At 45.7% G+C, this 17,500-nt stretch overlaps 1 protein-coding gene across 2 annotated transcripts in view; it reads left to right on the top strand.

The window, feature by feature from the left end:
* Nucleotides 1-8,646, top strand: part of LOC121562370 (receptor tyrosine-protein kinase erbB-4-like) — a 184,752-nt gene extending 176,106 nt beyond the window's left edge. For both annotated transcript variants that reach the window (XM_045223179.1, XM_045223180.1), the window contains 4 exons: nt 934-1,031; nt 1,411-1,581; nt 3,606-3,918; nt 6,338-8,646. In XM_045223179.1, coding sequence (XP_045079114.1) covers nt 934-1,031; nt 1,411-1,581; nt 3,606-3,918; nt 6,338-7,245 — 1,490 coding nt within the window. In that variant the 3' untranslated portion in view covers nt 7,246-8,646. The remainder of the gene's footprint in view (nt 1-933; nt 1,032-1,410; nt 1,582-3,605; nt 3,919-6,337) is intronic.
* The last annotated feature ends 8,854 nt before the right edge of the window (nt 8,647-17,500 follow it).

The raw sequence follows: 17,500 nt of genomic DNA on the forward strand, positions 1-17,500 counted from the left end.
TTGACTGTGAGCTGTTGTTTGTGATTTGATTCGCCGTAACACCCGCGCCCTCGTGGCTGGGGAAAAATTGCTAGAAAGGAAATGGAGGTTGATTGCTTGCGTAATTGCCTCTCATTTAGATAATGCACCAGCGCCCGTGTGTTGGTCGGAGGAGAAATTAACAGGAAGGAAATGAGGGAACAAGGGAGAGGGAACAAGGGAGAGAGAGAGAGAGAGGTGAAAGGACACCAGCGGGTGTCCTCTCTCTGTCTCTCTCTTCCCCTTTCTCTCTCTCTCTCTCTCTCTCTCTCTCTCTCTCTCTCTCTCTCTCTCTCTCTCTCTCTCTCTCTGTCTCTCTCTCTCTCTCTCTCTCTCTCTCTGTCTCTCTCTCTCTCTCTGTCTCTCTCTCTCTCTCTCTCTCTCTCTCTCTCTCTCTCTCTCTCTCTCTGTCTCTCTCCTCTCTCTCTCTCTCTCTCTCTCTCTCTCTCTCTCTCTCTCTCTCTCTCTCTCTCTCTCTCTCTCTCTCTCTCTCTCTCTCTCTCTCTCTCTCTCTCTCTCTCTCTCTCTCTCTCTCTCTCAAACACTATCTACTGTAGATTGTCTCAGCCCAGCCAATGACTGAGCGGTATTTCATGTTATGCTAAGATTCAGGCTGATTCTGTTATTTGGGATCAGCAGTCACCATGGTGACCAGTGACCACTATTCCTCTGGGGATCCAATGTACACAACGTACTAAAATCCTTTTAGTGGGCCTGAATGAGCAGGACACAGTATTAGAGATAGCAACAGGGCATCTTAGCGTTCAGAGGTTGTTGCTACTACACATTACCTGAGGTGGGGTTTGCATCCCAGGGCCACTCCCCTATTTTTCCACCTGATTTGTATCCCTTAGTTTTTCCCTACAATGTAAATCAAAAGTCTTCCTTTATAACAGGCTGTCTCCTTTCTTCCAGGCTGGATGATAGACGCAGACAGCAGGCCCAAGTTCAAGGAGCTGGGTGCAGAGTTGTGTAGGATGGCCCGGGACCCCCAGAGATACCTGGTCATCCAGGTACGGGTCCGCCCTGCTCTCTCTGTCTGTCTGTCTGGGCTGCTGGTGGATGAGACACAAGGCAGTACAGTCCGCTCCTGAGAAATGAAAACCCTGTTTAGGAGCAGTGCAGTTCGCTGATCTTAAATGTATCCTTTTAACTCTGCATATCTGCGTACTCTGGTTTAATGCACACATCCACAACAGTCCCAAGCTATTGTAAAAATCAGGATCATGTTCAGCAAGTAGACAGTTTAGGCATGCTCTGCCTGAATTTGACCAATTCAACACAAATATTGGTGTTGCATAGCAAAACATTTAGCTACAGTGTGCCCTACTGAACACAACCCAGTAGACAGTAATGTGATGAGATGATGCATATCTGTGTTTCTTAACTCAGGGGGATGACCGGATGAAGCTGCCCAGCCCCAACGACAGTAAGTTCTTCCAGAGCCTGTTGGATGAGGAGGAGCTGGAGGACTTGATGGATGCTGAGGAGTACCTGGTTCCCCATCACTTTAACATGCCTCCACTGTCATACACAGCCAGGCTCCGCGTCGACTCCAACAGGGTAGGTAGAAGCACACACTTGTGCACGCACACACACACACACACACACACATTCATAGAAACATGCACACACACACTCAAATGGACACAAACACACAAATACTTTCCACAACAACTAAATTGTGATGTCATTCCTCCTCTCTTTTCCTCGGTGTTCTATCAGCCTCAGAAAGTAACAAACCCTACCTCCACCTCCATCTGATTTCCATTCATCCAGACGGTCCTCTCTGTCTCAGTGTATCTCTCCCAGCTCTTCTCCTTCTCTCTGTCCCAGTGTGTCACCCCCGACCCTGGCCTCTTTATCCACCCGCTCTCCAGGCCTCCTATTTCATTACCCTGGCCTCCATCTGTAAATAGCAGCATCTCCACTAAAGTGCCGCCACCATTTGCTCAGAGACAATGAGGCTATTTACTCTGCTGCTCGCCGCCGCTCTGCCTCGACCATGCTCCTGCATCTCATATTGACTGTGTGTCCGTGTACCCACATGCTGACGGTCATGCCATGGCCCTGGGGACCTGGACACACACACAGATCTGAAATGTCAGAGGTCAATATTCTGACTGAAACACTTTTTCATTATGCAGTCAAACAGTCTAGGACTACGAATAGGACAGATAGGACAGGGAGTCATCGACGCAAAGGGGAAAGATGTTCACTTTGAATTGGAACACTGGCTCTGCTGGCACAGTGAATAAAATAGACTAGCTAGAATGTGTCCCAAAGGGCCCCCTTGCCTATACCGTGCACTTATTTTGAGTTCTATGGACCCTGGTCAGGAGTAGTGCACTATGAAGGGAATGGGGGGCCATTTGGGACGCAGCCCGAGTGTATTTCTGACTCATTTGCTGTTCTGGGTGTACCTCACCGGAGGAGAGGATAATTGTGGCCTTTTAAAAACTTGACGGGAGAGAGAGAGGGATGAATAGAGAGGTTGGCTGGAGGAGGAGAGGAGAAGAGATGATTGCAGAGCGATGGAGTGATGGAGCGATGGAGAGAAGACAGAGGGAGTGGGTGGGTGGGAGAGATAGATAGAGATAGGCCGCCCCTTAGGCTTTCTCTCTCTCTTTTCCTCTCTCTCTCTTCCTCTTTCTCCCCCTCTCTTTCTGTCTCTCTCTTCCCCTTTCTCTCTCTCTCTCTCTCTCTCTCTCTCTCTCTCTTTTCCTCTCTCTCTCTCTTCCTCTCTCTCTCTTCCCCTCTCTCTCTCTCTGTCTCTCTCTTCCCCTTTCTCCCTCTCTTCCCCTTTCTCTCTCTCTTCCTCTCTCTCTTCCTCTCTCTCTCTCTCTCTCTCTCTCTCTCTCTTTTCCTCACTCTCTCTTCCCCCCTCTCTCTCTCTCTCTCTCTCTCTCTCTCTCTCTCTCTCTCTCTCTCTCTCTCTCTCTCTCTCTCTCTCTCTCTCTCTCTCTCTCTCTCTCTCTCTCTCTCTCTCTCTCTCTCTCTCTCTCTCTCTCTCTCTCTCTCTCTCTCTCTCTCTCTCTCTCTCTCTCTCTCTCTCTCTCTCTCTCTCTCTCTCTCTCTCTCTGTCTCTGTGGCTTCCTAGCAGGTGACTAATATTAACAATGTGGGATCGCTCTCTAGTAGAAAGTCTGGCAAGCTGGCCCAGCTCTAATAGCTTGGAGCTATCCTGGAAAATATCAGGAAATATACTTGCCCTATATGTCATGTAATATGTTCAGGTGTTTAAATACCAACTCTGTTTTCTTCTCTTTCTTTCTTGGAGCCATTTGAACCAAACTACACCCTGGAAAACAGCCGCAGAGAAATGTCATTTCCAACAACATGTTGGTTCATGGAATCAAATGTTTTTCTCTCATAACTCTCGTCCAAATTTGATTTCAGATGAACTAGACATATACAGGCCCTCTATTGTAAGAGATGTTAATCTCAATGAGAATAATAAATTAAATGAAAAAAAAATGAAGAATATCCTTGACTTGTTAGAGCGGCCTTGTAAAATGAGCATTAGTCCTCCTACACTGGAGTTAATGTTTTCCTCTCCCGTTGTCCCTTCTCCCCTCTTTCCCCAGAACCAATTTATGTACCGGGACGGTTCAGGCTCGGCCCCTGAGGAGGGCCTGGCATCGGGAGGGTCCCCGGCTTGTGTCTCCTCTCCAGATCCTGCAGGCACGCAGGGGGCAGCCCTGGAAGCCCTGGAGGACCCGCGCTGCAACAGCATCCTGCACAAGAAGAAGACCCAGACAAGGCCCGGGGCAGAGGACAACAACGGACAGCGCTACAGTGCCGACCCTACCGTGTTCCTGGGGGACCGGGGTGTGGGGACCCGAGGGGACACGGACGAGGACGGCTACATGACCCCCATGAAGGATAAGACCTCATCAGGTAGGTAGACCATCTAGGGCCGGTTTCCCAGACACAGATCCTAGTCCTGCACTAACTAACACACACAATGAGCTTAATCTGTGTCCAGGAAACCGGACCCTAGACCCTAGAGCCTAGACAGGTCTGGGCCTAAGAGCCAACATCTAGACAAGCCTGAAGCTCCTATGAGGGCTCAGTGAAAAGAGCATAGCTTTGTTTGTTCCTTTGAAGCAGGGTGGAAAAACTGAACACTTCAACAGTTCAACAACAGTTTAACAACAGTTTAACATGGCCTAGTTTTCTGTAGCAGGGGTAGTGTCTTGCTCTGTAGTGTTAGGGCCTACACCACTTCATTCAAAGCCTCAGTATCTTTATTGTCTGTTCATTCACTACTATGTTCACTGTAGCTTTGTCTCTATCATTTGTGAACAATAGCCTATAGTACTCCCAGTCAATTTTAGCATAACAGTATGATTCTACATTGTTCTACATCTTTAGATTCCCATTATATTGTATGCTGACTCTGAATGTTGTAAACACCAACTTTAGTTCAGATGTTACAGAATCGCTACTTCGGGCTTTGATCATAAGCTATTTCACTCTGTCAGTCTCATGCAATGTTATCGACTTTGATTTGTGGAGATAAACAAAAGCCCAGAGCAACAAAACTGATGAAATGTCAGGTCTGAAGGCTTAGAGAGGAGGAGTGGAGGAGTGGAGGAGTGGAGGAGTGGAGGAGTGGAGGAGTAGAGGAGTGGAGGAGTGGAGGAGTGGAGGAGTAGAGGAGTGGAGGAGTGGAGGAGTAGAGGAGTGGAGGAGTGGAGGAGTGGAGGAGTGGAGGACTGGAGGAGTAGAGGAGTGGAGGAGTGGAGGAGTAGAGGAGTAGAGGAGTAGAGGAGTGGAGGAGTGGAGGAGTGGAGGAGTAGAGGAGTGGAGGAGTGGAGGAGTGGAGGACTAGAGGAGTGAAGGGGTGGAGGGGTGGAGGAGTGAAGGAGTGGAGGGGTGGAGGAGTGGAGGAGTAGAGGAGTGGAGGAGTAGAGGAGTGGAGGAGTAGAGGAGTGGAGGAGTGGAGGAGTAGAGGAGTGGAGGAGTGGAGGAGTAGAGGAGTGGAGGAGTAGAGGAGTAGAGGAGTGGAGGGGTGGAGGGGTGGAGGAGTGGAGGAGTGGAGGAGTAGAGGAGTAGAGGAGTGGAGGAGTGGAGGAGTGGAGGAGTGGAGGAGTGAAGGGGTGGAGGAGTAGAGGAGTGGAGGAGTAGAGGAGTAGAGGAGTGGAGGAGTGGAGGAGTAGAGGAGTGGAGGAGTGGAGGAGTGGAGGAGTAGAGGAGTGGAGGAGTGGAGGAGTGGAGGAGTAGAGGAGTGGAGGAGTGGAGGAGTGGAGGAGTGGAGGAGTAGAGGAGTGGAGGAGTGGAGGAGTGGAGGAGTGGAGGAGTGGAGGAGTAGAGGAGTGGAGGAGTGGAGGAGTGGAGGAGTAGAGGAGTAGAGGAGTGGAGGAGTAGAGGAGTAGAGGAGTGGAGTGGAGGAGTGGAGGGGTGGAGGGGTGGAGGAGTGGAGGAGTGGAGGAGTAGAGGAGTGGAGGAGTGGAGGAGTGGAGGAGTAGAGGAGTGAAGGGGTGGAGGATTGAAGGAGTGGAGGAGTGGAGGAGTAGAGGAGTTGGGAGGAGTGGAGGAGTGGAGGAGTGGAGGAGTAGAGGAGCTGGAAGGAGTGGAGGAGTAGAGGAGTAGAGGAGTAGAGGAGCTGGAAGGAGTGGAGGAGTAGAGGAGTTGGAAGGAGTGGGGGAGTGGAGGAGTAGAGGAGCTGGAAGGAGTGGAGGAGTAGAGGAATAGAGGAGCTGGAAGGAGTGGAGGAGTAGAGGAGTAGAGGAGTAGAGGAGTTGGAAGGAGTGGGGAGGAGTGGGGAGGAGTGGGGAGGAGTGGGGAGGAGTGTCAGATAGATAGATTCCATCCCATACTGTTATATTGCATTGCAGGCAGCGGTGCAGGACTGGAGCTGCTGGTTCACTGCATGCTGCTGGGAGAGGAGACTGCCAAAGAAAGGGTTGGCAAGGTCTTGAGTGTGGATCATTATCATTTTCCATCTGCTCAGTGCTCTTTAGTGAACTATCTTCTTCTCTCTCTCTCTCTCTCTCTCTCTCTCTCTCTCTCTCTCTCTCTCTCTCTCTCTCTCTCTCTCTGTCTCTGTCTCTTTCTCTCTCCATCTCTCTCTTTCTCTCTCTGTCTCTCTGTCTCTCTCTCTCTCTCTCTTTCTCTCTCCATCTCTCTCTTTCTTTCTCTCTCTCTCTCTCTCTCTCTGTCTCTGTCTCTGTCTCTGTCTCTGTCTCTCTCTCTCTCTCTCTCTCTCTCTCTCTCTCTCTCTCTCTCTCTCTCTCTCTCTCTCTCTCTCTCTCTCTCTCTCTCTCTCTCTCTCTCTCTCTCTCTCTCTCTCTCTCTCTCTCGCTCTCTCTAGACAATCTGAATCCGATCGAGGAGAACCCATTCGTGGCGTGGCGCAAGAACGGAGAGGTCCACGCGCTGGACAACCCGGCCTACAACAGCACGCCCAACAGCCAGCCCAAGGGGGGTGAGGACGAGTACATCAACGAGCCTCTCTACCTCAACACCTTCCACAACCCCGGAGACCTGGTCCTGAGAAAGAACGGTCTCCCATCGCAGAGTACAGCCTCGACTATCAGTACTGGCTCCTATCCCCAACTCACCATCCAAACTGGCCTTCCTTACTACCCTATCGTACCGACACAGAGCTCCCCTTCTGGAGTGCAGGGAGGCTGCCATCACCTACCACCGGGTCACCACATTCACACGCTCCACGGTGTTAGTGTCAAACCTGACCCCTCGGCCCTATCTGGCAACTCACCACAACGGGCCCACCTGGGCCTTCAGGCCCACCAGTCCCACCTAATCCAGTGTGGTGGTGGACCCTCCGCCACCCAGGTCTGCCACCCTGAAAGGTCAAGTGTCAAGAAAGGTCCCATCTCCACGTCGGCGCCCGAGGACCAGAGAAGTGTCATACCAGCCTACCAGGGGCACACCACCCATCCTGGCAGTGTGCTGAAGCAGGGACAAGGGCACCAGACGAGGGACAAACCGGCAGGCAAGAAGCTCAAGGTGACCTTTGATAATCCAGAGTACTGGCAACACAGCCTGCCACCCAAGCCGTTGAACAGCGGTACCAACCAGGCGGGCAGCACCCCTGAGGCGGAAACCACCAACGGCAAGTTGTTCTACAAACAGAACGGCTGCATCAGGCCGGCAGTGTCCGAAAACCCTGAGTACATATCAGAGTTCTCGTCAAATCTCAAGCCGGGCACGGTTCTGCCGCCTCCCCCGTACCGGCAGAGGAACACAGTGGTGTAGAACCAAGTTCCCAACACCACTTCCTCCAGCTTCTGGACAAGCCGGTACCCAGCGTTCTTCGGTTCCTCTGTCCCTTCCTCAGCCCCTCAAACAGCTACGAGAGCCTCCCCAAAACCCCCTCCCCACGACATCCCACCATCCATCACCTGAGCTAACTAGCTAACATTCTCCAGAGAAGGAGCTAGCACACCCTACTCACAGTACCACCAACCAACACGCTACCAGGCTCCACCTCCTTACCTCCACTCTAGCCCCTAACTGGTACAGTAACAACAGTAATAACTACTATAGGTAAAGACCAGTGCTAGCCACGTTAACCTCTGACACTGTATATAAACTGGATTGGCAGCGGTGGTGGTGTTTGTGAAAGGAGTATCGAGGAGCCACGCAATATGGAGGTAGCATGACCATATGTACTGTTCTCTACACAGACATGTACGGTCTCAGGACTCTCAGGACGGTACGAGGGAACCACGACGAGGAACGCAGATGGACAAGATGAAGCGTGTCGACCAAGAGGTGTTATACCGACCACAGTGTTTTACATGACTGCTGTTGCGATAAAATTAACTGGAGTGAGAGAGATGGAAAGACAACCAACCACTACTGTATGTTTAAATGTTCCTCACAAAGGAGCTACATATTGTAGATATTGCGTCACCACCACTTCGGTGTTACTCACCTCTTACAGTATTTACGGTAACTAACTCTGTGGTGACCAAGCCTTGTACCATTTTTATTTTATTTTCACAATTATTTATATAATGTGTTTGAAACATCAACTACTTACCTGTATGTACAACGCAGGTCATCCATTGGATTCTTTTTTTTGGTGTGGCGTTCACTGTTACGTTGTTCACTTGAAAACTCTTATCACGTCTAAAACTAGTGCAAACCACGTGGGTAGCTTAACTTGAAAAATCTTATCACGTCTAAAACTACTGTAAACCACGTGGGTAGCTTAACTTGAAAACTCTTATCACGTCTAAAACTTCTGTAAACCACGTGGGTAGCTTAACAAATAACCCTGTAAAAGTTTCTTTATCACTGGCTTCAATGGAATGACATAGGTTTTTTCTCTTTTTTTTTCTCAATAATGTCTCGAAGAGATTCATCACTGCGAGGAAATTAGGTTATGCAGATTGTGGCCTGACACAGGGACACAGAGTTTGTAGTAACAGTTTGCAATGCAAATGAGAGGGTAATGAGGAGTAGCTGTAGCATCAAAAATAGTCTTCGTTATAACTCTCTACGGTCTGGATAATGATCAGTGGCTGAGACACAGAGAGAGGAGGTGGAGGGTGTCCTTCCTAGTGGAGACCTGGATGAATGGATGAGACAGCGACAGCAGGCCAGAGAGAGAGAGATCAATACATGGATAGACAAACAGACAGTGAGACAGACATAGATCCATAGAGACAGATTCACAGAGAGAGAGAGAGAGGGAGAGAGAGAGACAGAGAGAGAAAGAGACAGAGACAGAGACAGAGACAGAGAGAGAGAGAGAGAGAGAGAGAGAGAGAGAGAGAGAGAGAGAGAGAGAGAGAGAGAGAGAGAGAGAGAGAGAGAGAGAGAGCTCCACAGGGAAGGAGGGAGGGTGGTAGTCATGTTGTGTGGTGGATGATGGAGGTAGTTTAACCACAGAACTAGTCCTCTATAGAGGTAGTAGTTTAACCACAGAACTAGTCCTCTATAGATGTAGTAGTTTAACCACAGAACTAGTCTTCTATAGATGTAGTAGTTTAACCACAGAACTAGTCCTCTATAGATGTAGTAGTTTAACCACAGAACCATTCCTCTATAGAGGTAGTAGTTTAACCACAGAACCAGTCCTCGATAGAGGTGATGCTTCACTTAGCTAAGCCCAGTGACAGTGGAGACACATCAGCTAGCCTCCTCTCTCCCCCTGACAACTCTCAGTTCACCTCTATACAGCGATAGGATTACCAACTCCTCATGCTAAATCCAAAATGTCAAGTTCCAGAGATTTGACACGGAATCTTCTTGTGTGATTCGCCGCAGGGCTCTCCGTTACTCATGAGCCGAGGGCTATGTGAAGAAGGGTCAGTTCAGTTTTCAATTCAGCAAATACAAATTAAATTCATGACTTAAACATTGCCTTTTATTAATTAACTCGATTGAATTGAAAACTGATCTGACCCCAACCTTAATGTGAAGGGTATAACTAGTGCCAAATGGAAAGGCATGTGTAACTGACCATTTAGAATAAATAGTGAAATAGGAACTTGTACTAGGAACAGTTACCTGTACTAACTTGTACTACTGATGCCTCATAAAAACCTATGAGAATACTGCCAGACAGCTTCTGCTGCTAAGTGGAACGTCCATGACCTCTTCAGAGTCATTTGCTTACACTGCTTTTACGGAGCCGTGCACGTTCATTTGTCATTTCCAACTCGATTTACTTTGTCTATATTTCATCATACAGTGTAAGGAGACGTGTCCCAGCTGTCCTTGTGGCAGTGAGGAGGGACTGTTATTTATATGTGTTTCTACTGCACTGTGGGTGTCCATATGGAGCACTTTGATCAAACTAGCAGGAAGTGAAAAATATAAAAAAGAACATGTGTTTTTTCTTAGTTGCAATCATCGGCACTACATGATTATTTAAAATGCATGTCACATTCATGCCTACAAGGTTGAGATATGTGAAGGAAATATAATAGAGAGAAACTTCAGGTGAAGGGACATACTGAAGTACTTTATTTATTTATTTACTTCCTGTATTTCTATTGCCTCTGGTTATGAGGATGATTATTTTGTCCTGCCTTTGGACCCGAATAGTTCTGGAAACTGGAATCATCATTTAATTTCAATGTGAAATATTAATGTTGTGTTTTCAACTTGTTTTTCCCAAGGACGGAAATGAGAGATTGCAGATTCTATGATTTTCTAAACCAGTGAAAAAACAGTCTCTCTTTTTACAGTGTTCATATTAGGACAGCCTGTTATGACCCTGAGCCTGTCCTGTTACGGACACCATAGCTGCCGACAGTTTGGCTCAATATTTGCCGTCCACCATTTTGTTCAAATAGCAACACCCGTTTTTGACGACTCTTTATCTACCAGAAAACTACATCTGTACTTGGTTGTAATCTTGTAATATGACGTTCAACCAGATAACAGCCAACTTATGCCGTCTTTCTCAGTCGTCTTGAAGTTGAGGTCTTTACCTGGTTGGAAAGGTTGAAAAGGTTTTGGCCCCTTAGTATTTTCCTATAGAGTATGTAGCTGGAAAGTATTCTAAGACACAATCAGCAGCACAAGTACTGTATCCTCCACCACTGCAGTGGAACTGTATTAGCTGTGTACTGCCTGTACCTAATACTATATCATTATGCATGATACCGCAATGTGAGTGCTATTGCCCTTTACCCTGAGTATTTGTTAGTTCAATTAATAGTATTTAAAATTTTTGTCCTGTTTGAGGGACAGCTTCTCTTGCTGTTTGGAGGAATGAAATCAGTAGCACAGATTCTGTAGGAACTTCCTGTTGTTAAGGTAAAACACACAATGGAAAGGTTTAAGTGTTTAATACCTTACACCACTGTATACCGTTCATTCACAAACATACACACCTACTGTCAAATATAGGATTCATCTTTACTGTTCAATATAGGAATCATCTTTACTGTTCAATATAGGATTCATAGTCATCCTGACTTCTACTGTTAATTTAGTCATATTTATTATGTCCGATGTTTTGGTCTGCCAATGTTTTTTTTAAACATTATTTTAACATATTCAAAAAGACTTAAGCATATTTAGATGTTTATTTTATTGTGTCGATAAAGTGTATTTAATAACATGAATTAGGGTTTTTATAGCCGCAACACACGTCACCTCATTCAGTATTATCTTCAGATAATATTTCAATACATCCTAAACATTTTACACAATCTTAATTACATCTTAATTGCACGAGTTGTCGTATTAGAGTAGACTCATTCTTTCGGTAAAATGTTTGTGTTGAAATTGATATACCAATCGAACCAATGTAATTGTACAGTCATTTGGACTTTCCTCCAGATTGAACACACTATTGTCCCATTACAAAAATGTGAATAGTATTTTTATAAAGCACTGAGACGAGGCGACCCGCTGAAATGTGTACATAGAGGAGGAGAATGCTTTGACTTTTTAGTACTTTTCTCTCTGTATCAAGTTCATTTCTTCTTTGTTATTTTCCCTTATTATCTGTTTACCAGGTGTCAGCGTTAGATATGACATAGCTTCTGGGTGTACAGTAGGTGTTTTTTGGGTAGTACATTTTGATTTGAAATGTAAAACACCCCTGTTGGCCACTCGCCTGTGAGACTGGCTAGTTGACCTGTATTTAATATATGTGTTGGGGTTAACAATGGTTTATAGCTTTGTTTTCCCCAACCATCTCTCTCTCTCTCTCTCTCTCTCTCTCTCTCTCTCTCTCTCTCTCTCTCTCTCTCTCTCTCTCTCTCTCTCTCTCTCTCTCTCTCTCTCTCTCTCTCTCTCTCTCTCTCTCTCTCTCTCTCTCTCTCTCTCTCTCTCTCAATTCTTCAGAGCAGAGTGTTGCCAACTCGACCTGACAAGATATGTTTCTGCCCATTTTCTATTTCAGTCTTGTGCTATCCAGTCCATCTATCTGCTCGTTTATCAGTCCAGTGTGGAAATGTACATTCACCCCTGAGCCAACATTTTCCATGATTTCCATGTTCGAAGACATCAAGGAAGATGTAGAAATTGAGATCAGTATCGTGAGGCGCCTCCCACTTAACTGGCCTGTATAGTATGTGAACAAAAAGTACTAAAGTTATTTTGATGTAATGTTTGATTTACCTGCATGCTTATTTATAAATGTAGTCAAACACTGACAGAGACACAGTGTGGCCCCTCCCTTTTCCGGTTCAGCCTCTCTAGCTCCTGTTATCTGCTTCCCCCATAATGTTGGCAGCACTGTCTACAACTCCACTGAACTTTAGACCATACCTAAAGCTTTATATCATGGAAGTACTGTTCCTCATATTTGTTACATGAATCTGTCAAAAATATATTTTTAATTTAATATAAATAAAGATTGATTCAATATTTGTGGGGGTATGTCTCTTTGATGGTCTTTGAGTGTTTCTGTGTTAAAAATCGTATGATATACTGGGTGCTTGGAGCAGGGTCTACGTAACATTGCAAAAATCAGAAATTTTCTGTCCAAAAATGATGCAGAAAAATTAATCCATGCATTTGTTACTTCTAGATTAGACTACTGCAATGCTCTATTTTCCGGCTACCCGGATAAAGCACTAAATAAACTTCAGTTAGTGCTAAATACGGCTGCTAGAATCCTGACTAGAACCAAGAAATTTGATCATATTACTCCAGTGCTAGCTTCCCTACACTGGCTTCCTGTTAAGGCAAGGGCTGATTTCAAGGTTTTACTGTTAACCTATAAAGCGTTACATGGGCTTGCTCCTACCTATCTTTCCGAGTTGGTCCTGCCGTACATACCAATACGTACGCTACGGTCACAAGACGCAGGCCTCCTAATTGTCCCTAGAATTTCTAAGCAAACAGCGGGAGGCAGGGCTTTCTCCTATAGATCTCCATTTTTATGGAACAGTCTGCCTACCCATGTGAGAGACGCAGACTCGGTCTCAACCTTTAAGTCTTTACTGAAGACTTATCTCTTCAGTAGGTCATATGATTGAGTGTAGTCTGGCCCAGGAGTGTGAAGGTGAACGGAAAGGCTGGAGCAACGAACAGCCCTTGCTGTCTCTGCCGGGCCGGTTCCCCTCTCCACTGGGGTTCTCTGCCTCTAACCCTGTTGCAGGGGCTGAGTCACTGGCTTGCTGGTGCTCTTTCATGCCGTCCCTGGGAGGGGTGCGTCACTTGAGTGGGTTGAGTTACTGACGTGATCTTCCTGTCTGGGTTGGCGCCCCCCTTGGTTTGTGCTGTGGTGGAGACCTCTGTGGGCTATACTCGGCCTTGTCTCAGGATTGTAAGTTGGTGGTTGGGGATATCCCTCTAGTGGTGCGGGGGCTGTGCTTTGGCGGAGTGGGTGGGGTTATATCCTTCCTGTTTGGCCCTGTCCGGGGTTTCTTCGGATGGGGCCACAGTGTCTCCGGACCGCTCCTGTCTCAGCCTCCAGTATTTATGCTGCAGTAGTTTATGTGTCGGGGGGCTGGGGTTAGTTGGTTATACCTGGAGTACTTCTCCTGTCTTATCCAGTGTCCTGTGTGAATTTAAGTATGCTCTCTCTAATTCTCTCGTTCTCTCTTTCTCTCTGAGAACCTGAGCCCTAGGACCATACGTCAGGACTACCGGGCATGATGACACCTTGCTGTCCCCAGTCTGCCTGGCCTTGCTGCTATTCCAGTTTCAACTGTTCTGCCTGCGGCTACGAAACCCCTACCTGTCCCAGACCTGCTGTTTTCAACTCTAAATGATCGGCTATGAAAAGCCAACTGAGAGACCTGAGCCCTAGGACCATACGTCGGGACTACCGGCCGTGGTGACTCCTTGCTGTCCCCAGTCCGCCTGGCCTTGCTGCTATTCCAGTTTAAACTGTTCTGCCTGCGGTTATGGAACCCCTACCTGTCCCAGACCTGCTGTTTTAAACTCTAATGATCGGCTATGAAAAGCCAACTGAGATTTATTCCTGATTATTATTTGACCATGCTTGTCACTTATGAACATTTTTGAACATCTTGGCATGGTTCTGTTATAATCTCCACCCGGCACAGCCAGAAGAGGACTGGCCACCCCTCATAGCCTGGTTCCTCTCTAGGTTTCTTCCTAGGTTTTGCCTTCCTAGGGAGTTTTTCCTAGCCACCGTGCTTCTACACCTGCATTACTAGCTGTTTGGGGTTTTAGGCTGGGTTTCTGTACAGCACTTCGAGATATTAGCTGATGTAAGAAGGGCTATATAAAATAAAATTGATTGATTGATTGATTGATTGATAAGTGAGTGAAGCTTACAACTGTGAGGGATTGGTGGCCGATTCTGATTAAAAGGAAGATTGAGTATGGGCTTCCGACCCAGCAGGGTTTTAGCACGTTTGTCTGAATGTTGTCGATTGCCTTTTAGTTTATTTTGTGTTGTTTTGGTCACCATCTATGAACATTGTTCGCCTGCTTAGATTGGCCGACTACAGTGTCTCCAGTGAACTTGCCCTCAACACTGGTAAGTATGCTGTCTCCCTAAGGACATACATAAAACACAATGTTGGTTTACCTGACTGATCATGTTAAATGCACACATTCAGTGAGGTTACAGACTTGTTTATCTTAGAGTCTCTAGATTGAGCCAGAGTAGGCGTTTGGATGGGTCTGCTAACCAGTTTGGTCAGACTAAGCTTTAGCACATCGAAAGCGGCGCACACGAGACCCTGGGTTTGAACCCCAGTCAGCCTTGAAGTAAGACATTGTGAATAGCATTGACAGTGTTAAAAAGTGACATTTGACTATGAAAGGACATAGATAAGAACTAAGTCTAAGATAACAAGAAGCTTCTGATTATGAACTCAAGTCACCGTAATCTCTGTTTCACCCGATTGACTCTATACAAAAAGTTGTTAGAAGCTAGATACAGCCCCATGCATGAGTCCCATGCTTACAAAGACTTCAATATTAAGGCTTCGGAAATCATCAAAGGTTTCACAATGTTCTTGTCTTTAACCACCCCACATCTAATCCAAACAAAGTAATGTGTGAAGATAACATTTTGCTCTAATTTCCCCTTGGTCTCACGGTGTACTTAATCCGCTGTTTACCAGACTGTGTTATGTAAACTGGCTGTGGCACATCGTTTCCTATGCAGTGATGTTCCATCCGCTCGCTCCGCAAGGCTTTCATTTCAATTATAAATAATACAAAACTGTCTAAGGGCAGAATAAGAGCTTTCTGAAGTAGCTACTATTAATACTAATAGGGCAATGTGGTGCTTTATGTAAACACTGTTTATGAAACAGGAAGGACTTTGCTGACACTTCCTCAAATGCAGCAGGTACACTCTTAGAAGAAAAAGGGTTCCAAAAGGGTTCTTCAGCTGTCTCCATAGGAGAACCCATTTTGGTTCCAGGTAGAACCCTTTTGGGTTCCATGTAGAATTCTCTGTGGAAAGGGTTCTACATGGAACCCAAAATTGATCTTCAAAGGGTTCTCCTATGGGGACAGCCGAACCTTTTAGGTTCTAGATAGCACCTTTTCTTCTAAGAGTGTAGGTTAAATAAAGGTAATTCATTTTCTGTACCTTGCTCATTCTTCTGAGAATGTATTCACTCTGTTAAGCTCCTAGTACAAAACAGTAAGTGGAAAACATTTTTTTATATCAAATGAAAGGTAACAAGCATTGTCACATCTGTAATTTAAAAAGGAAATAAATAATGTTACCTAATATGTCCAATACTAAAATCAACATGAACTAATTCACACTGCATTGCCATTTGTCCAAATTGCCTAAAAGGTCAGATTCCAACTCTAATACATTTACATTTACATCATTTATCAGACGCTCTTATCTAGAGCGACTTACAGGAGCAAAAAGTGCCTTGCACATCAACAGATTGTTTACCTAACCAGTTTGGGGATTCAAACCAGAGACTTTTCGGTTACTGGCCCAATGCTCTTAACCACTAAGCTTCCTTCCAACCCATACAATTAAACAGTAGTTTGTACACATATAATTTAGATTTTAGTGCATTAAAAAACTAAATTGGACATAAGAGGTGATTATAAAATTCAGTACCACTGTAAAATCATTTCTCAGTGTAATAAGATTAGCTTGTTAAACCAGATATTTCTGTGAAATTAGATATCACTGCCATGTAGTTAGTAGGTCCTGGGTAATTATCCTTCCACCAGCCCTGACCACCTGTAGTGCAGCACTGTGATGACTTCCCATTGTTGGCATGACTGTTTCTGGTTAATGGCGTTGTGTCACCTTGATGAGTCTCGCCCACCCAGCGTTACAGGCTAGCATTTAAAACAGGCCAGGACTCTCAACTAGAATGTCTTAATTAGTGCAGAATATTGTTGTATAGGCTGGTTGCCTATACAACAATGGACTTAGCCGGTGGGAGAACATGCGTGTTAGGTGTTCCACAGAGATTTTAGTTGTTGTTGTTGTTGTCGTTGTCGGCTAATTACGTCCATGTTCTCTCACATTCTGGTGTCATTTAGCCTCTGAAGACCAACATTATGAATTTCCAACACAGAGAAGAATGTGGAGACAGTTAGGCCTGTGGTATTTTTATGATCTATTTTTATAGCTCTAAACATGTCGATATTATACATTTTAAGAAACATTCCCCCTGTCTTCCGTCTGAAACATTAGCCTGCCTGCGTTGTGTGTGTGTGTGTGTGTGCGTTCGTATGTGTGTGCGTGTTTCTTTGCGTGTGTGTGTTTGTGTCCCTGCAATAAAATTGAAATGTAAAGCCATTACTATAGCTGATTATATTGCATTGCTATGTGACTCTCAAGTAACATTTCCAATTACATTATAAACATATTAAACGGTCTCGATATTGCCATAATATGAAATGAAGCTTTGAATGTGATTTTGGTATAATACTGTAATAATAGTAATATGATATAATATATTATAATTATATGAACAATATTATAATATTGTTTTGGGTAATGTAATGACACTAACAGTGTCTATGTAGAACAGTCCATTCAGGACTCTATCCTTCAACCCTATCCTTTCTATTTTGGATCAAAATGTCTATTCATCTCCTGAATAGACTAAATTGACATGGAAATGGAGAGACACTAACCCTGATAGAGAAAGAATCTCTATCAAAGTTTCTAGCTAGCAAGCATCCGCTGCACCAGTCCATTTTGGAGCCAGCTACAGTATCCAGAAGCTCGGAAGTGATGGATTGAACACAGATGAACCGACGTGAGACCACTGTCTCTTTTTTTTTATATCTATGTTTTTCATGTTTTCTGTTTAAAGTAAAAATCCCAGTGTTGATGTCAGCCAACACACTGTAAAACTCTACCAGCGGGGGTCCGGGGGGAACTGCAGGAGGCTCCCATTGGATTACCCGCCACACCAATCAGAATGCAGGGAGTCAGGGGGACCCTGGACTGCAAATAACAGGGGATTATGGGGAGGAGGAGAAAGAATGGAGAGATAGGTAGAGAGGAGAGAGGTTGGTGAGAGAGTGACTGGAGAGGAGAGGAGAGGAGATGAAAGAGGTAGATGAGAGAGAGGAGAGGAGAGGAGAGGAGAGGAGAGGAGAGGAGAGGAGAGGA

The sequence above is a fragment of the Coregonus clupeaformis genome, chromosome 10 (assembly GCF_020615455.1).
Source record: "Coregonus clupeaformis isolate EN_2021a chromosome 10, ASM2061545v1, whole genome shotgun sequence".
NCBI lineage: Eukaryota > Metazoa > Chordata > Actinopteri > Salmoniformes > Salmonidae > Coregonus > Coregonus clupeaformis.